The following is a 27,499-nucleotide window of genomic DNA, read 5'->3' as shown; positions in this document are numbered from 1 at the left end:
ATGTCCAACCTAAAACTAAAGGGGGTTTGGGGCTCTTGGATCCGAAAACTCAAGTGGTTTGTTTATCAACTAAATGGATAATTAAAGTTGTTGGTGAAGAGCCATGAAAGAATTCAGTTTGTTATTGGATTATACAAGCTTCTTTCAAAGAAATGGTAGTCTATCTGTTGGTTAGAAAAAGATTATCGACCCTTTTATTTTATTTAAAAGATTCATTTCCTCTTGTCTCCATATGAAATGCATGACAATACGTTTTTAGATGTTTAAATTGGAAAATTTCTTCCTTGCAACATGGTTTTAGTTTTGAGCCATTGTTATTTGGTGGAATAGAATGGTGTAATATCAACACCAACCTCTTGTTGTTTCCTTTTTGGGGTATGCTTATTATCTTTTCAATAAAGGGATCCATTAGTTTGGGGATTTGTGGGATTTAAATAATAGGTTTCAAGGCTTTTTTTTAACTTTTGTGGAAGCATTGGTTTCTATTGACCTTATTATGAAGCTTTGCACTCCCCTGCAATGTAATGTTTTTAAAGATTAGTGATGGTTGTCTAAGTTTCATTTTGGTTGCTTTCCCTTAAAAAAGATTTATCTTAATCTCCTACCTTCTATGTCCCTAAATCCAAGGTTAAAGTAGAAATGAAAATATAAGTTCAAAGGAAAGATATGGAGAAGATTGAGTGCTCAGGTATTGAGATTCAAAGCTAAGGCTAATGCTCAAATTTTGGCTTGAAAAGTCTTACACTTCACATTGCTATGAGTGACAAGTTGAGATGTATGATGGTTCAATCAATTAAATGTCCTTTCTATCAACATAATGAAAGCTTGAAACATAATTATTGGGGTTGTTCATGGATTGAGAGGAAATGAAATGTTATTTTTTAATTTCTTTTAACTATTTTCAATCATGTATTGTGTTGGAAAGAAGCCATGATATGCTTTGGCCTTCAAAACAATATTGTTGTGGATTCTATGAGACATTCCATTTTTCTTAATATATATGAAAAAATAGATGCTCACTAGTTTTTTCAAAGTATAATGTTTATTAGGAAGCTGATATACTAAAGTTTTACTTTGACATCATCTTCAAAATTGTTCCTTTATATTGAGAGCTCCCGCGAAGAGAATGTGGAGGTCAACAACCACCTTGATAATATAAAATTTCAAATTCTATTATTCCATGAAAAAGATACTTTGTGCTCTAAACAATTACAATGTATGCTAAAGTTCAGAATTTAAGACAACAATTTTGTACTAAAATTGTTGATATGAATGGTGGTTTTAGGATTTTTTCCTTATCCTGATTCATTTAGATTGTAGATTGTTGGTAGTACTTTAATTTCTTTTTATTTGTTTTAACTGTTGATAGTACTTTAATTTTTTTTTATCTCTTGACAACCTACTGACTGCTTGAAAAAAGAAAAAAAAGAAAAAAGAAGATTAATAATTTAATTAATTTGTTTATTTTATCAAAAAGATATTTTAAAAGCGCTTGTGCCAATGAACCCCTCCTGTTTTTGGGATAAGATGAAAAATATCCGGAGACTTAATTAAACTTCATCCCACACTAATCAACCAAAAAATGAGTGGTTCAAATGGACAAACGCATGCACTGCATGCAGATCATCAATACCAACATCGAGAAAAAAAACCTGCAATGGTGGAAGCCTTAGGATGCATCACAAGCTCGGGGCAATGCCAATGGAGATTAAAATTAGCTTCATCTAACAACTCCATATCGTTCTGCCAAAGAAATAAAAAACACGAAGTTCCAACCAAACAAACCAAGCATATATTGTTTCAGACCAACAGAGAATATGCAAATGCTGGTAAATGGGGAGGACGAATTGTTGTCAAAGTTGGGAATAGAGATGGGGATGGAAATGAGAAGACACAGGATATGCTGGCAGAAATAGCATTGCTAGAGACCCAGAAAATTAGGGTGACGGAATTTGTAAGTGAGAGATCTGACCAACTTAAAGATATGGCTGAGCAGACCAATTCTGAGTTCCAACAAATTGCAGATGACACTGTTAAAGATCTGGATGAGGCAGGTCTCAAGGTATGTCATGCATTGATTCTTCGTCCATCTTTTGTCTTTTTCTTTGCTTTGGGTGTTTCTTGGTTTTGGAAAAATAGTCGATGATTTTGGGATTTTAAATTGAAGGCATCTGCTATCAGGCAAGAATTGCTTTGTCCGGAGGGTAGGTGTCATTAAGAACAACTTTGTTAAGGGTGGAAAAAAGTGGTAAGGGACTTTCTTCATAGCCTGATATTTGAAATTGAACCTAACTGGCATGAAGTACTAACAAGAAACTAATATTGCATTTAAAGAAGCAATTCTGCAAGTAACTGCCAGCGTACTTCAAGTGTCAACTTATGGAAAGGTGATGCACATGAGCAAGGAAAGTTCTCATTTTTGGCAATGATGTCACTTCAATGCCATCCTATATGACTCTTTCTTCAGTGGGAGTCAACACCCATTTGGGTAGGTCATTTGCTCTTGCCAGGTCTGTAGAGTTAAGACAATTGGACTTTACGAATCGCAGGGCTAGGATGATTCCTTTTCTGCTTAGCTGTTACCTGCAGGTAACGAAATCACCTGGCCTTCCACGACCAGTGAATATCCCCTGTTAAAGATTCCCTTCGCAGCTGAGTGTTGAACTCTGGCATCGTAATAAGAATGGGTTTGCATTTCAGCCCTAAGCTTCACCAGTTCAAAATCAAAAGCTTGCTCTTAGCCCGCCAGTTGCACTGTAGGAATACACATTGTTTACTTAAGGAAAAAACTTTTCTATCCTCAGAAATGTGTGCATTAAATTTGTAGCAAACAGCAGAAACCTACTCACTACCTCCTGCAAAACTGTGTGCTCTTGACTAGCAAAGATGCCTATTGCATCATTCCAAAAAGTGGAAAACAAATGTCACGCCTCTCCTTATGTACCTATGCTATGATAAAATTCGGACTCTGTAATGACATTTGGTCAAACTTTGCCCTTGATGATTAGTCCTTCAATAAGAAATACCATAAATTCTATATTATTCTATTCCAACAGAGTACAAAATTCGCAAAATCAAAACAATTTTGACTAAGCCGATAAAAATGTTACTCTTTCACAATGCATTTCAGGATGTAGTTTATGGAAGTTTCCGGGCTTTAGGCAGTTGTAATCAGGAGAAGATGCTCAATATATAATATATTTGATTGAATCATCTTTGTTGGAACTAAAACTTGAAAACATGCTGTCCTAAATTGAAGCGAGTTGGCTTACAGGTTAGATAGGGCAGTAGCAACAAGCCTACAGTTATTCCTCACTCATTCTTTCAAAAAATGTTTGTAGTCCTCATATGGAAAGTGATATTCAGATGTAACCTTTTCAGTATCACTCTTTGCAAGGGAGATTTATGTCCTCATGCACAATGGGAGCCAAGAAAGGTGTAATTTATGCATATAATACCTTTCCTTTATAGAAGGAACACATGTTCTCATTGGAAAGGAGGAACCTGCTATAGAAACAGGAAATGAGAAAAGATTGCGTACGTCAGTTTTGGGCTTGGAGCATTTTGTATGAATTTAATGGCGTCAATTAATGAAATTTTCTACTCTCTATGTTTGTTTGTGAGTGATCATCATGGAACCTGTTTAAAAATTGGCTGCCCATTTCACACGATTGGCCAAATTATTTTAGCAAAAGTTTGTTGCAAGGGGATTGAAGGTGTAGATTTGGTTAAGGGAGTGAACCTGTAGGCTTCACAACATGACGGTGCAGTTCGTGCAATGACCAACCAATGGTTATTCACTCAATTTAGGGTGTAGATGAAACATTTACAAAATTTTTATTACAAACACAACTTAGAATTCATAAGTTTAATTATTCTACCAGTTACATAACAAAATTAATTACATAATCAACAAAAAATTAAGTTGCAGAGCAAAGATGAAATGAAATTCAAACAGTTCAAATCTCAGTGTCCTAAAAAAACTTTATAGATTATACAACAAGCCAAAGTCTTCAATATCTTCTTTAATTCTCTTTGCAGAATATTTGCTATCTTACCAGGTTTGCCTGTTTCTGGGGATGTACCCATACTGAATCAGACCATGTATAGTTCCTGGCTGTGGTTCCTTCTGGCTATATCCAGTATTCATTTCATGCCCGTGAATTCGCATGAATCCAGAGTCCCAGGTATTAGCCCTATAAAAAAATACTTTTCTTTTTGAAAAAAACGGATTTTTGGGTTTAACTAATTGCTGCTAAGCTCTGTCAGTTTTCTTCTCATAAATGTTTCTTTTCAATTGCAGTTTAGCTCTGTAACTTTTCTTCTCATAAATCATAAGTGTCCACAAGAGGGTTTTGTCTAGGCATGAACTTGTTTTGAACATATGAATTCTGTGCATTATCTATGACACATTTTTCCACCATACACTGAATTTGTATCCCATATCTGCTACTTGAATTGATCTTCATAGCTTGCACGTTAGGCTCTAGATTCTACTATTCATTCAATACCAATGCCACTCCATATGCAGAGTCAGAGGACATAAAGATTTGACAATATAATTGAATGGCAGCTATACTTAGGCCTCTATGCAGGAATTGCAGCAGTCTTTGTTCTACAAATGCTCATATTTAGCTACTGACGGCTTATTGTAACCTCTGAAGTCTGCAATTTTGAAACAGGATTTCCATATTTCTTATTTATATTTACATATCTATATGGATATAAAATTTATTTTTCGTTTTAGTATATATGTATACCCAACTGTAGCAGTTCTGAAAAAAAATGGCCGACTGCTGAACCCAAACCTGAATCTGAACCTGAACTAACAGCATAGAATATTTTCCATTATGAGCAGCAATATTCTGAGAAATGAATTATTGGCTTTCTTCTTTATGGACTTGCTTGCTAGCCAAAATCCAAGCTTCTTGTTGCAATCACACACATAGACATATATCCTGAAAACTATGAATCGATTCATCTTTCAAACCAGATGATTGACTTCCTGATGCCTTTCATAATCATCCATGCCCTGCACAAGCTTGAATGATATGAATTTTATGTAACTGATTCTATTGAAATGACACAGATGTGTCACATGATTGTTGATATGACTTTAACTAATATGCTATTGCAAGTGCTCCGCTGATGTGGAAGAAAATTTTTAGCAGGACTGAGATGTGTGGTCATCTGTGTTAATTTTGTAACATCGGTCGTGCCATTTCATTCCGATGTATTAATCTGTTTTGCATATTAACATATACACTAATAAATTAAACCGTTAGTATATACTATATACGTTAATGAGTAATAAATAAAACAAGATTAAGTTTAACCAACAGTCATACCGTTCTTGCTATCAGGTTGATTAGCGAGTCTTAACAATTGCTCTCCTTTTGATCGGGTAAATTGATGGTAGTTAACGTGCTGTGGTGAAGAGGTACGTAGGGAAGAGATGTGTCTTCCCACGTGGGAAGACATATCTCTCCACTACGTAACCCTTCATCCACTTATATAACTAGCATATATTGAGAAGGATGCAGACACCGAAATCTATAACTGTAGTGCATCTTTCAAAATCACACTTTAGCAGATAAAATAACAACCTTCAGATCATATCTGATATTGCAGATCGTATATTGCAGATAGTGCCATATAAACATATTGCATATCGTGGCACACTCATATAGAAGATCGTGAAATATTTAATAAGCACAGAATCTACTTACAGTAGCTTATAACATTGGGTGAATTCTAAGGTCACACAGTAGATTGGTGACATATACTACAAGCAGTTTGAATTTTTTAAATCTGATCAAAACTTAACACGGTATCAGAGCTAAGTTAAGGAAGATCAAATTAAATTATGTAACGATCAGATAGACATTCACCCGGCTCTTAGGAGATCACATTCCTATAATCCTAATGGCAATCGGAGTTAGGTTTGAAGATCGACTAGATGGAGTGCATCAAATTTTGTATCTTGGAAATTCAGGATCATACTTGTTTTGAAAGAAAACAAAATTGACTCCCATGTCAAAATTGAAATTCCTGAACCCTCTGATGATACGGAGAAAGTTCAGTGGAGCAAGGACAGTGAGAAGGCTCTTAAGATAATTGTGGATTCAGTGAGAGACCACATTGTGCCAGTTATTTCTAAATATGAGATGGCCTTTCAGATGTTCAAAGCCCTAGCTGACATTTATGAAATCAACAACACTAGCAGGGCACTCACCTTGAAGAATCAACTACACCATATAAAGATGAATAAAGGAGAGACAATTACATCCTATTTCTTGAGGATCACTGAGCTTAGGGATCAACTATCCACTATTGGACATCTAGTAGACAACAAAGAACTTGCTATGATGGCTCTAAATGGACTCCCTACCTCATGGGATTTGTTCATTCAAGGAATCAGTGCTCGTTCTAAATTTCCTAAGTTTGATAGATTGAAAACCGATTGCGTTCAAGAGGAATCTCGACTTGTCACAAGAGGAATAAAACAAAACAATGGCAATGAGGACATTCAAGTTCTAAACTCAAATTCCCACAAGAAAGGAAAGAAGAACTTTAAGAGAAAAAGGGACAACGACTCAAATGGAAAGAGGTCTTCAAAGAAGAAGAGAGACATTTTTGAAGTACAATGTTTTAGATGTGACCAATATGGGCACTATGCAATGAAGTGTCCAGACAGGATCAAGCAATAGGCTTCAATGGTAGAAGTTAAGAAAGGGAGTGATTCCGAGAGACTAGTCTTCTACTCAACCCTCTCTAGTCAAGTCACCTCTAGTTCCAACACATGGGTGATTGACAGCGGAGCATCTCGACACATCACTGGATTTCGTGAGCACCTAGATACACTTGTGGAAAATTCAAATGAAGAAGTGACAATTGGTGATGACTCGAATTATCCAGTTATGGGAATAGGAACCTACAATATCAACCTAAAGTCAGGCATATCCCTACAGTTGACTGAAGTTCTATTTGTACCTGGTATAAAGAGAAACCTTGCCTCAGTCTCTGCACTTGAAGATAAGGGTTACAGATTAACCTTTATGGAAGGAAAGGTACTTGCTTGGCCAAAGAACTCCACCATCAAGAAAGCCCACACCATTGGAGTAAGACAAGGGAGCCTCTATAGACTTTGCACCACTCCCCTTCAAGCTTTCATTCATGAGACTCCAGATTTGAATGAACTTTGGCACAAAAGATTAGGGCACCTTCATTTCCATGCCCTACCTAAGATAGAGAAGATGGTGATTGGCTTACCCAAGCTAAGTCATAATTTTGAAGGAGCCTGCAAAGGGTGTGCCTTGGGAAAGAATACTAAAGGGTCTTTTAATTCTAGCAATAGTAAATCCAAAAATTTATTAGAATTAGTTCATTCTGATTTATGTGGACCCATGTCTGTACCCTCCTTAGGAGGATTTTTTATATTATGTAATATTTGTAGATGATTATTCTAGGAATACTTGGATATATTTTCTGAGGTACAAAGAGTCTGAAGAAATCCTTTCTAAATTTAAGGAATTCAAAGCTCTTGCAGAAAATATGACAGGTAAGAAAATCATAACCTTAAGAACAGACAATGGGGGGGAATACACTTCTGATATGTTTAAAGATTATTGTATAAACGCTGGGATTAAGAGGGAGTTAACTGTACCTTATAACCCACAACAAAATGGGGTAGTTGAAAGAAAGAATAGGACTATAGTAGAAGCTGCTAGGGCTATGTTGTTTGACCAAAATATAGAAACCTCATTTTGGGCTGAAGCATCTAGGACAGCTGTGTACATTCAAAATAGATGTCCTCATTCTCTTCTTGATAATAAAACCCCTGAAGAAGCCTTTACTGGTAACAAACCTGACATAAGTCATCTTCGGATCTTTGGGTGTCCAGTCTATATTCATGTCCCCAAAGAAAAGAAGTCAAAGTTAGAACCTTCTGAAAAGAAAGGAGTATTTGTTGGGTACAGTGAAACCTCTAAAGCTTATAGAGTATATATACTTGGTCAAAGGCAAATTGAACTAAGCAGAGATGTCATCTTTGAGGAAGACATAGCATTCAGGAGGTCCAAAAGCTCTAATGAATTAGAACACCAAGATCCTCCTACAAGCTTGGATGAGGATTCCAGCCCTGAGATTCAGAGGGAGACCTCTGAAAATGCCGAGCATGAAGTTCAAAACTTACCCTTAGAAGAACATTATCTCGAAACTAGGAAGAGACCACTTTGGGCTAAAAAGATGCTTCAAGAAGCTGAAAATTATGCTGCTCCAAAGGGGACTTTCAGAGAAAGTAAGAGACCTAATCTATTTTCCAGTTATACTGCCTTGATGAGTGAGATCATTGATGCAGAACCTTCCTGTGTTGGAGATGCGCTCAAGCTTCAAGTTTGGAAAGATGCTATGTTTGAAGAGTATCAGTCAATTCTGAAAAATGATGTCTGGGATATTGTGCCTAGGCCTAAAGGCAAATCTATGGTATCTTCTAAATGGCTCTTCAAAATCAAACATGTAGCAGATGGCAGCATTGAGAAGCACAAAGCAAGGTTTGTTGCCAAAGGTTTCTCACAGAAAGAAGGTATTGACTATGAAGAGACATTTGCTCCTGTGGCCAGATACACTTCTGTTCGAGCAGTTTTGTCTATTGCAGCATTTAAAGGATGGAAAGTCCATCAAATGGATGTTAAGACTTCTTTTCTGAATGGTAAGATTGAAGAAGAAGTTTATTTGGAGCAACCTGAAGGTTTTGTGATTCATAAGGCCAAATCACATGTCTACAGATTAAAGAAAGCTCTATATGGACTGAAACAGGCCCCCAGAGCATGGTATGAAAGAAGTGATCACTATCTCTTGGAATTAGGATTTTCCAAGAATGAAGCAGATCCAAATCTCTACTACAAGGTAATCAATGGTGAATTATTAGTTCTTATTCTTTATGTTGATGATCTACTAATCACAGGAGAGGATAATTGTATTTCTCGATGTAAGAAAGAATTAGCCTTTGAGTTTGATATGAAATATTTAGGAACTACTTCCTTGGATTGGAAGTTTGGCAGTAGGCAGATGGTATAATCCTTAATCAAGGAAAATACACCATTGATATACTCAAGAGATTTGGAATGATGGATTGTAGATCCATGACCACACCTATGGAGTCAAATCTGCACAAACTAAAGGAAGCAGTTGCAGAATTAGAGTTTGTAGTTCCTACCCTCTACAAACAGATTATTGGATCTTTGATGTATTTGGTAAACACAAGACCTAATATATGTTATGCTATTAATGCACTAAGTTAGTTCATGTGTGAACCTAGGGAAATGCATCTTGTTGCTGCAAAACATATTCTGAGATATCTTCAAGGAACTATTGGTTTTGGTCTGAAGTATAAACATGTAGACCTTGACCTACATGGATTCAGTGATTCTGATTGGGCTGGAAGTGTAGTTGACAGGAAAAGCACATCAGGATGTTGCTTCAGTTTAGGATCAGGAATGATCTCATGGATATGTAGAAAACAATCTTCAGTTGCTCAGAGTTCTATAGAAGCTGAATACATTGCAGCCTCCATGGGAGGAAGAGAAGCAGTATGGCTCCGGAAATTGCTTATAGGACTGTTTGGTCAGCCCTTAAATCCTACTGTCATCTATTGTGACAATCAGAGTTGCATCGAGCTTTCAATGAATCCAGTATTTCATGACAGGTCTAAACACAGAGATTCCTTATCACTATGTTCGAGATATGGTGGAAAGAAATGTGATCCGACTGAATTATATTAGTACAGGTGATCAGATTGCAGACATTCTTACGAAGCCTCTCTCCAGGATCAAGATTGAACACTTTACAGATAAACTTGGTATGGTTGAAAATGTTATTTAATTTTGAGATAGTCTCATTTATTCTGATATACTAATATTTCTAAGATGTTTAACGTGTAAACTCTTTTTGTCATGTGTGTGACTCCATGACTTCATGGGCCCTCTTATGAACATTATTGAAGGGTGACAACTTTTCAATAATGAACACTTGTTTCAAATTGATATTGTAAGGTGACGATTTTACAATTATCAATTTATCTATCTTGATGGATATCATGTGACTTGATATCTGTGGACATGTCATGATAGTATATATATCTTTGAGACGTTATGGTAGATATCTATTGGATGATATCATTAAATAAACCATAATTATGATAGAGATCTTCATGATGAATATTATGGACATAATATTCGTGGACATGCCTTGAAATCATTATCAGTATGGTAGGCATCATGTGACATGATGCCAGTGCACATACCTTACTTGATAACTATGAGTTATGGCGAGTATCATGAGACTTGATATTCATTATTGAACCATATCTCTGAATATCAGTATGGTGTGATATCTTTACTCTTCACAATCAATGGATGAATTGTGATTTTTCTCTAACATGAAATGTATCCTCCCTAGTTAAGAGGGAGTGTTAATTTTGTAACATCGGTCGTGCCATTTCATTCCGATGTATTAATCTGTTCTGCATATTAACATAGACACTAATAAATTAAACCGTTAGTATATACGTTAATGAGTAATAAATAAAACAAGATTAAGTTTAACCAACAGTCATACCGTTCTTGCTATCGGGTTGATTAGCAAGTCTTAACAATTGCTCTCCTTCCGATTGGGTAAATTGATGGTAGTTAACGTGCTGTGGTGAAGAGGTACGTAGGGAAGAGATGTGTCTTCCCATGTGGGAAGACATATCTCTCCACTATGTAACCCTTCATCCACTTATATAACTAGCATACATTGAGAAGGATGGAGACACCGAAATCTATAAGTGTAGTGCATCTTTCAAAATCACACTTTAGCAGATAAAATACAACCTTCAGATCATATCTGATATTGCAGATCGTATATTGCAGATAGTGCCATATAAACATATTGCATATCGTGGCACACTCATATAGCAGATCGTGAAATATTTAATAAGCACATAATCTACTTACAGTAGCTTATAACATTGGGTGAATTCTAAGGTCACACAGTAGATTGGTGACCTATACTACAAGCAGTTTGAATTTTTTAAATCTGATCAAAACTTAACAATCTGTAATTGGCTATTCCATGAATAAGCACAATTACCAAACAAGTTATTTTTTCAAGTAAAGAAAACTAAAGTATGGCTATGGCACAAAAATTCTTAACTTCCTGTGTGTGCCACGACAGATACAAACAATAAAATCTCCTATCTCTGATGATCTATCAACATATATCAATATGAAATCATCACCTCTCAGAGTTTTGGTAAATCTAGTACAGTCCATGGTCAATTCTTTCTATGGTTTGTTTGGTAGTGGGAACTGACATACGATCCAGCATTTTCGTTCCTTCCTTTGGTAAACCGACAAATGCTCATTTTCAGCATATCTGCTAATGCCTTGAGGCAATGTAGATCAAAAATATTGTTAGTGTACCAAATTCCAGGTCTTCCCTCTCACAAAATGACCATTTGAATGGCAAATGTACAATTTGACCAATTTTTCTTGGACAATTTTGCTGGGAACACAACTTCTTTCTCCTGAACAGAAATTCCACTGGCTTCTGTCATCTGTCAGTGGTTCTTGACAAGCCTTCCAAATTTGAAAATTTCTGCAAAATTCACGTCTTTAAAATAAAATCCTTTCATGCTTTCAGGACCCATCACTTCCACTGACATAGTTGCCAACGATGCAACTCTTCACCTTCTATTCTTATCCTTTTATCAATCTGTATTTTTGAACATATATGTTAGTACTTCACCCATTCATATACTTTGGTTTAATTTTACTGGAACTTTAATGAACTTTGTAGCGCTTGATAATCTGTAAGGCTTGCGAGAACCTGAACGAGTCAATTTACTATATTTTTGTTAGGATTAGGGAAATAGGTGTGTTTTACACTCAGAAAGCCCTAGGTGTAGTGTAAGTTATTTAATATTTGTAATGTTGCAACTAAGCTGTCAAAGTGGAAAAAGGTATTCAACTTGGATGGAATCTTTTATTAAATGAAACGATGGCAGCTCACTAAGGAATCAGTAATTCATAAAAACGAAATTATTGAGGGGTTAGAAAACTAAATTGAGTTTCATAGATGGTACTCTCTACCATGTGTCATTGGTCTTATGATGATTGTAAGAAATTGAGTTGAGGGGTTATTAGGTGGACTATGACTAGTATCTTTGACTGGCTATTTATAGTGTAAGAGACAATTATTACACCTACATGGAGCATTTGGGAGTTACTTTGATCTCAGCTGGTTTTGGGAGTCAAATTTTTCAATTGGGAGTTACATTCTATTTGTGGAGTTACACTTAGATGTGAGGAGCATGGGTTGAATGTGGGCCAGCTCCAGCTTGACTAGTCTTTGGCTCATGGTTTTGAGCCCATGCTTTTGGAAAACTATCCATAGTTTTGTTTGTAACCTTGGCCTATATATACAAGGCTTGGGATGGAGACATAATGTCTAGTTTTATATATGGTTATGCTAATGGAATTTCTCTAGGATTGAGGGTGTTCATCTCCTGTAAAGTTCAAAGCTTGATATTATATCGTAACCTTCTGTCGCTGATAGTACATTGATTTTGGTGCTTTGGAGGCTAGGTTTTTCTGTTTGCAGGGTTTTCTTAAGGTGTATTGTTTTCACTGTTGGTGAGGTTGGTTCTATTCTTCTTCTATCTTCAATTCTTGTTCATTTCTTTAATTCTGTTACTATGTTGGAATGATGCTAATTTTTGTATAAACTGGATAACTTGTAACTCTTCCTTATTCCTTTCAAATTTTTATTTTATGGTGTACCATTTATTTGTCTCACTAAAAACTTTGTTGCTCATAGCTCATTCAAGGAGGAATCCTTGAGCCTAGGCACATATTCTTAATGGAGTTTTTGTATTTACCCCATTTAAGTCCTTCACTTTTCCTCCTTTCAAATTGACATTTCTAGAGATCAACAGAGTGAGGATCTAAAGTTCGTTTGACCTTTTATCTAACAAACTCTTGAATTTTAGTTGTGCTTGAATTAAGTTTACTAGCTATAGATTTCATTGTCATATTCTCCTCATTTTCAGAGTCAAATGATTTTAAATTTTTTTCCACCAGCTTCTCTTTGATTTGTTATTTAAGTACAAAACCTGCATTTTCTTTGTCTGATTTCTTTTTTGGAAAATTTTCAAGTGAGTCCTTAGGCTTGATTAGACCATTGCTTGCTTCTTGAAATTCAGTTGTTTGCACTTCCATGTAGAGAACCACTTGTCTAAATGGAGAAACCAATTACTATTGTGTTTTGGTTCTTGCAATGTTTTCAATTAATGTTACTGATTGGATAAAATTGAGCTGGTTACGTGACAACTTTATGGAATATATCTGATATTTAAATTCAATATCCATGTGCTCAAAAAAAAAAGTTCAGTTTGATCAAATTTTAATTTTAGAGTATATCTTGCAAAAGACATAATGACTATATGCTCAAGGGCGACATGTAGTGGGGTTGAGCGTATGCATGCAACTATCGCTGTAAAAGGTAGAGAAGGGAAACATCAGCATTCTAAGAAACAATATTGAAAAGTAATACTATTGGCTATAGGAACATTTTAGATTATGCTACAGAGAACAGTATATGCGAAGTAACAAAAAAATAAAACTGGCTATAGTAAATGGTAGAAAACGATACCAGCTTCAAGAACAATATACTGTTGACCAGAACAAAGAATAACTATAAGATTACTATTGTTGAAGCAATAACAAATATTAAAATAACTAATGTAATTTCTAATATCTGCACATCTTACATAAAAACTTGTTACACTTACTAGATCTCTATAACATAAATATAATTCAAATATGCTCCTGGATTCAGCTTTGTAGAAGTTTTAGCATCAATGTTTCGAATCACACTCCGTGATTCATCATCGGGATGAGAGAATCATCGAAACGTTGATGCTAAAACTTCTACACAGCTGAATCCAGAAGCATATTTGAATTTAGCATGAACTGTGGAAATCTTATCTCTCTAATAAATATAATTGTTTCAATAATTGCAAACTAATTATTCCACATGAACTGCAAACTTATGAATGAATCAAAATCATACAAGAACAAATAAAGAAACAACTAATCATCAACAAACACAATTTGACAAGTGGGCCCTACCTCACATTCTTGTGATGATCTCTTGCTAACTTAGCTAATAGATCTGCTTCAGATCTTTAATCAATTATCTCACCATAAAACTAAGAGCAACATATCACTTCCAATTACAACACTATATTATTAACTCATCAAGTACGTATTTTACACCAGTACCCTAGGTTTTTAATAGAGGAAATAACATGTAATAGTTTACTTATATTTGTCCAATTTGTTAGCCCAATGGTTTGTACAAAAGACAAACTTTGAATAACAAAGTTTTAAAACAAGTAGGCATTTGTAACAAAAATTCTAAATATTTATAATCTCCATGATATATGCTTGTTCCTCAACCAACTGGAGATTAATAGTGTTTCCAACAGCCACAGCCGGCCCACAGGTACATATCAGCAACTCCCTTCAGTTGTAATATCCACTGCTACAGGAACTGTTGAACCTTTGTCATGTTACATGCAGGCAGAACTGGCAGCTGTGATTATTAGTAGATAAATCATAAAATTAAGTACATATGTTCAACTATTTTATCTTAAATGTGATTAAATATTTCTTATTTATAGTAAGCATATGAACAGCTTAAAATGTAGGAGATTTGACATTAAAGGGTATAAAGGTTGTTAACGTGATATAGGAAAAAGGTTAAAGATATGGAAGAATTGAATACGTATTTTATCCTCATTAGTTACCAAATTGCATTGGCAATGAATTGGCAAGTCCCTCCCCTCTCCCCCAAAAATAAGAACGCAAGAAAAGAATGCATAAGATTGGGGATTGATGAATTGGAAAAGAATGTAAAAATAGTCTATTGTAAATGGTTTATTCAAAAATTTGGGAAGCAATAAGAATGTTAGCGCATTCCTAATTAATAGGACAAATGATAATTTTATTGGATTTTTTCCAACATTGCTTACAATAGACTGTTGTGTGGAAAGGATTTGTTATAGTGGCTATTGGGATTTACATTATTTGTTTTTCTTCTTTTTATAGCATGTATTTTCTTTGTTCAAAGAGGCAAACTAAATAATGTGCGAGAATTGTGTCCTCAACTCTTTGCTTTCAGAGCCAATGCTTTTATTTTCTTTGTTCGAAGAGGCAAACTAAATAATGTGCGAGAATTGTGTCCTCAACTCTTTGCTTTCAGAGCCAATGCTTTTCGTATAAGCATCTTTTAAATTTTGAATGACAAAGAGTCAAGTTTTTCAAATATGTAAATGCAAACTTTTAAGCATTTTAACAACACATCTTATCTATCACTTGAGATCCTTAATTTATACAAATGATGAAATTCAGTTGTAGTCAGGAACTTGTCTAGCTTTTCATTCAAAATTTGCTGTTGAATCTTGTATTTTCATTCAAAAGTAAAATTCCATTTTCATAACTCTGAATTCTTTCCAATTTGAGATATGGAGCTTTCCTACCCTAAGAATGCTTGTTCTGGCATCCCTAGCTTACACACAATATTCTTTGAACACATTTATAACATAATAAAAATGACAAGCTATGCATGACTCAACCATTTGTGTACTTTTGTTTTCATCCAATTGACCAATTGTTTGCTTCTTCTGCAATCAATTTACCATCTGATAGTACAATTTCTTTCTTCTTCTTCAACTTAAAAGATTTGAAGAGAATTGAAGCATAAACATTTTGGTCTATGAGTTCTCAATTTTCCGATGGATACAAATATTGTTGGAGCTTGGTATTGCTTGCAATGATGTTGAGCTCAAAAAATGTGATAAACCTAGGAGAATGGAAGCAATTAACTGGGTCATTAGATCTCTTTGGTCCTTCATAAAAAATGATCTGCAATTTACTTATGGATTATTTCTTCATTCCATTTGAGGAGTTTCTTTGTTGGCACTTGGCAGTCACTATAGATGCATTTTGGGGTCGGAGCATGTCTTGGGCTTCTTGAAAGTAGCAACTTTGATTTTCTCCTTCTTCTAGGCTGGTTCCTTGTCTAGAACATCAAGTAGATTGTCAAGACTTGGAACTAAATTTCAAGATCTATATGTAGGTTCCAAGGAAGAGCAGTCAGAAACATGCTGTTAAAAAAATTTGGTGTACAGCCATGTTACCGATCATAAAAACAGGAGTTTATGTGACAAATACAGAAAAAATTATGATATAAAGATGCATTAAAAATTTGAGAGCAACATTTACTTCTTTTAGAAAAAGATGGATGATCAATTTTCAAAGTAAATATTGACTTCATAGTTCTTCCGTTGGTTCCAGATTATTGATTAGCTTTATACACTTTATCTATAAAGCTCTTTGACTCTCTCAGGCTTTTATCTTCAGAATAATTGTTTTTCTCAATAAAAATGGAAAAGAACATTAAAAAAAGGTTAAAACGCAATCATTTTTTAGATTGTGAAATGACAAGTCACACTTCAGAACATTGACTCTCTCTCTTAACACAAACAGAAGTTTATTAAACAACAACAAAAAGAATGGTAACATAAAAATGCATTAAAAATTTGAGACAAACATTTACTTATTTTAGAAAAACACGGATTGATCTATTTTCAAAGTACACATTGCCTTCATAGTTCTGCCCTTGGCTCCAGATCATTGATCTAGCTTCAGAACCATTGCTCTTCTCAATAAAAATAGAAAAAGAAGGAAACTTTAAAAAAAGGTTAAAATGCAATCGTTTTTTAGATTGTGTTAATTGACTTTCTTAACACATCTCACAATGAACGCTCTGCCTACTAGAGAATACGAAGTGCTCTCATCTTCCTTATCTTCTTTTTCAGTGTTTTAATATTGTTTTCAAGACTTAAGCTTAAATATTTTCCTTAAATCAGGAAATTTCAAATAGCATCGGGATTTTCATTCCAATCAAATAATGCTTATGAGTTTTACTCCCTTAACCCAGTAAACCATCTATTTTTTTTCTAATATACACTGGCTAGTTAGGTTCTGGAGTCTGTTGAAGAAGACGTCCGAGCTTGTGAAGAAGAACTTGCATCCGAACGAGCTGAACTGCAGAGAAAGGAGCAACAGATAGACAGGTTTGAGAAACAAAGTTGGGAAAGCCGTAACGAAGGTCTTTTCTTCCAGAGACTTTATGCTCCTGCCAAAAAATTAAAGGAAATTTCTCCCGATAAAAAGAATAGCATCCAAATGGAAGCTGACATACTCAAGAAGGTCACAAAACAAACACTTAATTCTAGCATCAGAAGAAATCTTTATCTATTCCTGATACTTGTGCTCAGCTTTGGATTAATAGATGCCATTGCATCGGGAAATGCAGAATGGCCAAAGCTTGCACTGTATGCAGTACTTATTGTGATTTTAGTTGTTCAACTGACGTATGAAACCGCTTTCTCATCCAAGGACAAGTAAATTAACTACTGGCAATGTAGTGAGGTTCTTCCAGAGGCTTGGTACATGAGAATCTTTGAAACTTGTTCTCAATTGATGGAGATATTAGCTATGCAGCCCAGCTCCAGACATCTGAATTCTTAAAGGATGGCAGCTTGTTCAAATAATATCCTAATGGAAGGATGCAGGAGGCCTCCTCATTTCTTTCTTGTGATTTTTTTTCAAGCAGATGAATATGGCCGATAGAGGATGAAGAATACATACGCAAATAAAGTTGAATTGATCAATGTAATATAAATGCATTTTTATGATTTCATTTTCACCTTTTGTGATGTTAAATCAGCCAATGTAATACGAATACGGTTTTTATGATTTTGGCTTAACTTTACACCTTCAGTGGTGCCAAACTACTCAATAAGGGTCATGATGCACAGGTTACTTATCTGTGTCCATTTTGATTGGTCTCAACTCAACCATATGCTTCTGTCTTACCTTTTGAGATGCATTGCATTTTCTTTACTGACGAGTGCATGAAAGTGTAGTGTAGCATAAGTAAATGTAGTGATGCAGACAAGCTTAAGGTGGTGGGGCTGGGCTTCAAGCATTTAAGACCTACAGGATTGCATTCTCTCATAAACATAGCAGGTTTGTGCACCTAGCGAAAAATGTTTCTAGAGTCAAATTAAATTCAACAGTTCTGATACTTGATGCCTGCTGAGATGCGGAGGTGCTAGTTTGTTTCTATATGGAATAAGCAACACGCCTTACTCACACAATCGCAATCAACCCACCCCTTCCCCTGCCTCCGATTTCCCCACCTTTTACTCCAGTGCTCCCTTTCTCAAGCAGGAGGCTGTTGCATCCTCCCTTGTCATGGCTGCCAACCTAAACACTTTCCATACCTTCAAAAAATTTCATATCTGTACTCTCACAAAACCCAGACCATCAAAATAAGGAGGATCTACAAGAATTCCCCCAAAATCATGGCAAGTGTACCACATCAACTTTCCCCATGAAAAAAGGAAAATGGTAGCTGCTTAAAAATATTTGACTCCCAAGGTATCTTTCATTGTAGATGACATGGAACACTGCCTTTGGTTATTTATAGATAAAGCTTTGATCTTTAGATTTATGGGAGTCTATCCTGGTCCCCATATCCTTATAGCATATATCAAAAGCAACTGGAATCCTGTGGATTCAATTTGATACCTTGATGATGCCAAAAAGATATTTCATGCCCATGTTCAACTCCCAACAAGAAATAGATGCAGCTGTCCAAGGTAGACCATTATTCTTGAGCAAATCTGATTTTTTCATGGAAGACTGAGTCTCTGATTTCAAATACAGAAAAGATTTATGAATGTGTTACAGGTTTGTGTTTGTCTCTCCCTTCTCCCCAATGACTGCTAGCATGGAACATGCCTAAAAGATAGCATCTGCTATCGGAGAATATGTTATGACATCATATTTCACAAAATATCCAGCATTCCTAAATTATGCTACAATCTGTCTCTGGACCTAAATAAGCCACTTCTACAAACAATCATACTGGATATGGGTGGGAATTGAATGGGAGAAGCCTATTGATTATTAAAATATAACGTTCAAGTGATAAATCTATCATGAACATGGTCATTTGGCAAGGGTTTGCTCCTCCATCAAATCACCATGCTCAGTAGATAAGAATAATTACGAGCAAAAGCCATGCAAAAGGACACACCTCACCCTCCACAGAGTAACATCGGATAAAAGCTAACAACAAAAAGCAAAATTCCAGACAGCATACACCGGAAGTAATAAGCCCACCTTAGTCAATCCATTTCCAGCTCTAGAAGTTATGGTTAGTAAGTTATTATAGGGGTTGCAATATCTTAGGAGGATGCAAAATGCCAAGGATAAGGAAGAGTAGAATGATTTCTAAGCGGGGGTTGAATGGGAGGATCTTGGTTTTGATCATTATACACAAAGTTACATTACAATAGTATGTCCTACTTATTGTCCTACGTGGGTTACTAAAAATCAACATTTTTTAAGTTGTGTCAATTATAGAGAACAAAGGGGGAATCTAAAGATGATGTAAATTAATGAGATGTTATAATTACTATGTAGATTCAAGCTAAGATTTTTTAAGGAATAATTTCTATCTTATTTGTTATTTTTCACATATTTTTCTAATATTTTTTATTGAATGACATTGTTATGTAACTCATAAATTTCACTAGAAATTAAATTTTTTATAATTCATTAGAGTTAGACCATTAACCCCAATGTTTGGTGCTTGGATATTTTTTAGTAAATTTTTATTAAATATTTTATTGACTATTCATTTTTGTATTTGTAATAATTAAAATTTCAAACCTATACTATTTAGTAATATGTTTCTTTAAGTATATAAATCAAAATAATTTATTTTTTTTCCATTCAAATAAGTACATCTATATGGAGGCTTATTGATAGGCCTTCATGGGCTAATTCATCTTTGGAGATAGGAAATTTTAGAATGGTCAAAATCATATTCTAGGTGGGTTATAGTCAACTTTGATGGAGCATCAAAAGACAATCGAGGCCCATCAGGGGTGGGTTGCATAGCTAGGGATGAAAGTGAAAACATTTGGATGATTCATGCTCAAAAACTTACGAAGGGTGCAAACAATGAAGCTAAAGTTAAAGTGGCACTTCTCGCTATTAATTTGGCAATCAATTATCAATATCCAAGCTTTACCTAGAAGGTGATTCGTAGATTATTGTCAACACCATCTCGAAAGGAGAAGCCTAGAATTGGAAAATCAATAAACACATCAAATTAATTAGGAATAAATTAAGTTCATTTGAAGATTTTAAAATCTCTGACATTAGGAGAGATGGAAATAGGGTGGTAGACACTTTATCAAATTGGGGATGTGCATTGAATGATGGTAATGATGAAAATCGATGGAATGATTTTTCGAGGCCTGCGATTTCAGGTGAAGTACGAAATGCAGGTCGGAAGTGATACATGTTAATTGTTTATTGATAGCTTCTCCACATCTTAGAGATGTCCAAAGTGTGGGTTGCAGCTATTCTGGCTCCAAAATGGTCAAAACGTACACCGTGATATTGACAACTGAAAAAATCATAGACATAAATCGCGAAATCAACGGTCAATAATGTGCATATAACCTTTGTGTTATTGACAGAATGTGTTTTTTTATGTATTTTTTGGAGCTAGAATAGTTGCGTCCTAAAATGCGTGAGTTATTTTAAATAAATGAGACTCAACCACGACAAAACAAATTCATTGTATGCTGTGGGTGCTCTGGTGAATGGTGAATCCAATAGTGGTGAATTTCTCATTACACACAAAGAAACAACAATTGGCATTCTTAGGCAAAACAATGGATGTTTGTCTGAAGAAGGTCATCAATGTTTTTTCAATTAGTCAAAATAATGTTGGATGATGATTACATGGAGTTGGAATTTCGTTATCACATAAATGTGGAAATAGTCTCAATGTATTTGGCCAGGTGTTTGGAGTTTGGAAGCGAGGATGAAACTAGAGTAATAATGATGGTGATAGTCCACTGCAAATGGTGTCATGGGATAGAGGATTTACTTGAGCTTGCAGGTCTTGGGAAAGGCTTCATTGCATTGAAAGGAGAATGGGTGGATGTTGCGGAGTACAATCCCCCTATGCTTTCGTTTATCTTGTGGAAGGTTGGGAGTGCAATTGAAGAGAGGCAAGTTGAGGCAAAAATTGGGTGGCAATTTGTGAAACAATACATTGAGGATTGGGAGAGGGAGTGCGTGGATCAAGTCATGACGGGACAAACACCAACAACGCAACAAGATTACTGGGATAAGCAGGCAAGGAAGAAGAAACAAAAAGTTTAAAGTAGTAGGTTTTTTATGTCACGACTTGAATTAGACCTCAGTTAGATTTATTTATTATGTCAGATACCTTTTGATTAACTTTTAATAATGATGGATGATATTGTGTGGTTTAGTGACAATGATGATGGTTAGTTATTTTATGATGTTACTTTACTGTTATGATTAATAATACTTAATAATGATGTTTTGTTGATATGATGTTGTTATTTAATAATGATGAAAAATATTGTTATGATATTTAATGATGTTAATATTTTGCTAGATTTTTTATATAATGGGATCTGACGAATTTTTGTCAAGTATAAGTTGCAAGGTAACCGTCGAAGGCGGACATATGACCGAGGAGGGGTTTTTCTAGCTCACCAGTAGCAACCTAAGTATTGGAACCCTGTGCAAAGTACCCAGTTAGATAAGTAATTAATAAATTAAATTATGGAGTCTAACATAAATTGATAAAATAAAATAAAATTATAATAATAAGGATAGATTATTAAATCAAGCTAGAAATTTATTTATAATATAATTATTTAAAAGAGAGTAAATAAATTAACTAGTTGAGTAATTAAAAATAAAATTTATTGATAATTAATATATAAAACATAAAAAACTATTTAAGATATAAATAAATACTAAAATATAGAAGACTAATTAAAATAAAGAATGAGATTAATTCAAGAAATTAATTAAAATATTAGTTAATAAATTTAAATAGATGATGAAGGCATGCAAAAATACAATTTTGGAGTAAACTTATGTATTAAAAGTATAGACGACATGCGAGAGCCTAATAATTAATTATTTTCTTAAAAACTAAATCTTTAACAAATTGTAATTTAATAAAATCAATTAATTATTTTGTGAGTTCTAATTTTAATAATTAGTTTTATTTTAAGAATTTAATCATGCAAACAATTAAATTTTATTTTTAGAGAATTCAATGTTTATAAATATAGGAATAAACCTGTTATTTGATCATTCCAATTCTTTTTGAGCTTCTTGATTCTTGTGATTGCTATGAAGTCGACAAGGTAGATTGAAGAGATTGTCTGAAATTTGGGAAACGCCTGCGATTCTTCTTCCTCACAGCTAGGTTCATTTATATTACATATTTTATTTGAGTCTTAATTTGATCTTTTCCTTTAAAAATTGTTCCTCTTGTCATAATTTCTGATTAAAAAATTAAGTACAGGGAATAAATTTGTTAAATGTAGGTTTTTAATCTCTTCTTTACCACAAGACTTCTATCTATGAAATCGATTGACTGGTATTGTTTTGTTGCTGAGAGTAATTGGATATTGTGGATTTAATGCTAGTTTGTTTGATGTGCCAGTTGTGTTGTCAACGTCTTCTACTCCATGTATCTTGAAAAATAGAAACTGGGTTTTAAGGAAATTTACTGGGTTTTTGCGTTTTAAATATTTCTAATTTCTGTCAAAATTTCAGAGAAATTGGGATCTGGGTTTTTAAGAAACGATCGAAACATTACGACTGTATCATGACTGAATATGATATGTGCCATGTCAAAGTATATCTATGAAATTTTGACAGTAAAGATATTTTAAATTTGTTTTGAATGTAGTTTTAAACTTGACAGTTGGTGTGGTGGCAAAAGTTTATTTTTGGAACCTATAGGTTAGGGGATCAAATCCCATTAGGTATGTGGATCTTGATTTCTTTTTGATTATTTGCTGTTATTTTTTTTTATCATAGAATATGCATTATGTTAATTGCTTATGAGAGTACTAACAAAATATGGAAAAAGATTGATAATTGAAAATAAAATAACTTTCAAAAAAGGTTGTTGTATTTGGAAAGTCTTGATAGTGGTAAATTCTAACTTCAAGATTGATTTATGAATTCTTAAGAAAATAATAAAAGCAATAAAATATTTAATATATATATAAAATTATCTGACATTAATCTGTGGAGGGTTAATTATTTTTCTGTCTATGAGGGATATTTATGGAACGAGAGTGCTTGTTATGGGCTAACCAGGGAAGGGTGATTTTCTTCACCTCCTCAATAGGGTAATGATAGCCATCATATTTATTTATTTATTTATCTCCCTGCCATAACACATGTAGTTAGTTCAACTAGGATGGGTTGTTAGTTCTACATGATTGCACAGGATTCCTTTACTATCAGTTGATGCTGGCTTACTAGGATAATCCGTCGTGAGGGACGAGAGCTTATCAAGAGCACTGGGAAGCTTATGCTTCATTTAGTTGGGCGGATAAAACGCCTGGTTCATATATCAGTCATCCAGTTTGTGAGAGGAGGTTATCGAGGTCAAACAGAGGTGACATATCCGGAGACAAAGAAAGTCAAAGATTCTTGATAAAATTTAATATAATAATTAATGATGTATATTTTATTTCATTGTAAAGACCAAAATGGTTGCATGTAGAAGTTATGAAAAAGGACCTATAAGGTCACATGATGTAATGCGACAAGAAGTCGCCATGCAATGTAACTAACAAAAGAAAAGAAAAGAAAGGCTACTAACCTACTAACATGCATGGTTTACTTTTTTTAGATTAGATTAGTTTTCATTTACACATGCATGCATGGTCATATTTAATTATCTGTTAGTTGACTTGATTATGCATTTTTGCATGTTAAACTATCACATAATAACTCATGCATACGATTTACGCTACACATGCGCACACGTAACTCGACATCATAACTAAATATGGTTTGCATTCTATTCGGTCCTCATGTGTAATTTTACTCATGTTATTTTCCACATGCACATTTAATTTCCACATGTTATTTATGAGATGCATGGTTGTTCAGTTACTTATCTATTACTTGCATGTGGAAAATGGTTAATTTAAATTTTTAACTATAACTGTGAGTTTAAGTTTGGTTTAACTAGGGTTAGGACAAGCAGGGCCTTACATTTTGGTATCAGAGCTTAGGGTTTAAAAACTAGGACCTTCAGCCTTCTATGCTAAGACTTAGTTGTTGACTTTCAGGATATCTAATAGGCCAACATGGTGCAAACAAGGAACAAAGATGGACCTAACAATAGTGGACCCAACAATAATGAGAGGTTGGAACAAATATTTGAACTACTCAACCGTTAGGGAGCTCAAATGAATAGTATGGAACAAGATATACAGAGGGTTCTTAATGGGAATCCTATGATTGAGTTAGATGAAATACCCAGAGTAGAGGAAGTGAGACTACCCAGAGTGGAAGTGGAACCTCCTAGAGGCAGAATATCAGAAGAACTGGGCAGAGACCTTAAGAAAGTGACTCCACCAAAGTTTGATAGGAAAATCATAGGTGACAGTGCAGAGGCATGTATCATAGAGATGGAGAAGTACTTTCAACTTAGAGACTTATCTGATGAGACTAAAGCTATATGGGCTGCCTACCAACTCTCAGGAGAAGCTACTACGTGGTGGGACAATGAGAGAGCACAACATAACTTTCAACCCGGAGAACTTACTTGGAACCTTTTCCTTCAACTTTTTCGAAGCAGGTGGCTCCCACAACACTTCTTCAATAGTAAGATAAAGGGGTTTCAGAAACTAACTCAAGGAAACATGACAATGACTCAATACTAGGAAAAGTTCTCACACTTGCTAAAGTATGTGCCACAATACTAGACAAATGAAAACTTTAGAATCTGCAAGTTCATCTTAGGGTTGCAACCGCAAATAGGAGCAGAAGTGGAAATGCATAGCCCAGAGACTATGGCTACAACATTTGAGAAGGCAACTATGCAAGAACAAAAGTTAATACAGATATATGAAGCTAGAAATAACAGAAATTCGGAGTTCAAGAAGAGAAAGTTTCAGAACAATAATCAAAAGGATGGAACTCAACATATCAGGAACCTGAAGAGGAACAATACTGGGGACAATAAGGGTCAGAACTTCAATAATAGAGGAAGCAATAATTATGGCAATAATAGGTACAATGATAGAAATAACAATGGGAAGGATAACCAGAGTATAAGATGGGACCCAGAGGTGGATGTTTCATCTGCGAAGGAAAGCATTATGCTAATCAATGTGATCAACACACAATGGAGAAAGGAAGAGAAAGACAACCACATCACTAGATTCATGCCGCAGTTGACAATCGCCAAGTAGACTTCCAGCCTCACCTATCCAGCTTGATGGTAAACTTTTTGGTCATACAATTTCCATTCTTATAGATATAGGTGCTACTGAATGTTTTGTGGATCCTAGAGTTGTATCTAAGTTAAATGTTAAGCCTGGTTATATGTCTAAACCTTGGAATGTTCAATATGGGAACCGGATAGAGCGGAGGGTAGACTAATGTTTGGCATGCAATGAATTACTACTTCCCAACTTCCTCACTGAAGTAAATCTTTATGTCGCTCCATTAGGAAGTTATGGTGTCATCTTAGGAATCAATTGGTTGACCGAGCATAAGGCTATAGTAAATTGCGAGGATAAACTTGTGGAGTGTTTTGATGACTTAGGCAATCAAGTAAAGATACAAGGGGATAAGAAGCCTTTGCAACTTAGACAAATTTCTGCAATGCAACTTAAGAAGGCCCAAAGGAAAGGTTGTGAAATTTACTCAGTGCACATTAAGGGTCCAAGGGAGGATAACATGGGACTTGATACACACCCTATCCTTCAAGAGTCCCAAGATGTCTTCCGAGAGGAATTTCCAGGATTGCCACCTAAGAGGGATTTTGATTTTACTATTGACTTGCACCCAGGGACTGAACTTCAATCTAAGGCACCTTACAGGATGGCAACCACAGAGTTATATGAGCTAAAGGTGCAGTTGCAAGAGTTAATGGACAAGGGTCTAATTAGACCAAGTGTGTCACCATGGGGAGCACCCGTAATCTTCGTCATGAAGAAGGATGGTACACTTCGCTTATGCATTGATTATAGAATGTTGAACAAAGTCACCATCAAGAATAGGTACCCACTCCCTAGGATTGATGAGTTGTTTGATCAAATGAAGGGTGAAAAAGTTTTCTCCAAGATTGATCTTAGGTCTGGGTACCATCAGCTTAGAATAAGGGATACCGATATACAAAAGACAACTTTTAGAACTCGTTATGGACATTATGGGTTCGTGGTGTTACCCTTTGGGCTGACAAATGCTCCTGCAACCTTTATGAACCTTATGAAGAGTATTTTTAGAGATTGTTTGGATGACTTCGTCCTGATTTTCATAGATGATATTCTCATCTACTCCAGATCTATAGAGGAGCATGAGAAGCATTTGAGAATAGTCTTGCAAAGACTAAGGGAACATAAGCTCTATGGTAAATTGTCTAAATGTGCCTTCTTTCAAAAGAAAATACACTACCTAGAGCACATCATTTCCAAGGATGGAGTCTCCGTCGATCTTGAGAAGATCAAGGCAATCACAGAATGGCCAGCCCCTCGAAGTGTTCCTAAGGTTCGCAGTTTCATGGGGCTAGCTAGATACTATAGGAAGTTTGTAGAAGGGTTCTCTAAGATTGCAACTCCTATTACTACACTCTAAAGGAAGGGAATAAAATTTGATTGGACGGAAGAATGTGAGCAAGCCTTCTACTTATTAAAACAAAAGTTGACATCAACACCTATACTTACCATACCCGACCCAAATGGACCATTCATAGTTATCACCGATGCATCAGGAAAAGGAATAGGAGGATTATTAATGCAAAATGAATAGGTGGTAGCTTATGAGTCCAGGAAGTTGAAGATATATGAAGTCAACTATGCACCACATTATTTAGAATTGGCTGCTATTGTTCATGCCCTCCAAATGTGGAGACACTACCTTTTGGGTAAGCCCTTTGAGCTAAAGATTGATCATCATGGGTTACAGTACATCTTTACCCAACCAAATTTGAATGCAAAGTAGAGAAGGTGGTTAGAGTTCTTAAGTGAGTATGATTTTGGTGTAGATTACATCAAAGGGAAAAAAAATCGAGTGGCAGATGCTTTAAGCAGAAGAAGACACCTAGTAGTGATAGCCACCACCCGGACTACCTTAAGACAACAGGTGTTGGATAATCTTCAAGGGGATGAGCACTATGACTTAGTGAAAAATGCCTTAGAGACTAATCCTTCCGACCATCGTTTTGATGGGTACATGTTGGAACCAGATGGACTTCTTAGATACATAAGGAG

General features: G+C 35.1%; 1 protein-coding gene across 1 annotated transcript; it reads left to right on the top strand.

The window, feature by feature from the left end:
• Positions 1-1,556: 1,556 nt before the first annotated feature.
• On the top strand, positions 1,557-17,971 carry LOC131054644 (uncharacterized). The gene is made up of 2 exons (XM_057989188.2): positions 1,557-2,062; positions 17,091-17,971. Exons 1-2 carry the CDS (start codon positions 1,583-1,585, stop codon positions 17,517-17,519), a joined length of 909 nt encoding a protein of 302 aa, XP_057845171.1. The 5' UTR covers positions 1,557-1,582; the 3' UTR covers positions 17,520-17,971.
• The last annotated feature ends 9,528 nt before the right edge of the window (positions 17,972-27,499 follow it).

The sequence above is a fragment of the Cryptomeria japonica genome, chromosome 8, assembly GCF_030272615.1.
Source record: "Cryptomeria japonica chromosome 8, Sugi_1.0, whole genome shotgun sequence".
Lineage (NCBI taxonomy): Eukaryota > Viridiplantae > Streptophyta > Pinopsida > Cupressales > Cupressaceae > Cryptomeria > Cryptomeria japonica.
Note: the sequence above shows the minus strand (reverse complement) of the source record. Positions and strands in the feature narration are given on the sequence as shown.

Coding starts and splice junctions, on each gene's coding strand:
- LOC131054644 (XM_057989188.2), top strand. CDS start 1,583: ATGAGTGGTTCAAATGGACAAACGCATGCACTGCATGCAGATCATCAA. Junction 2,063..17,090: donor TGGATGAGGCAGGTCTCAAG/GTATGTCATGCA, acceptor CTGGCTAGTTAG/GTTCTGGAGTCTGTTGAAGA.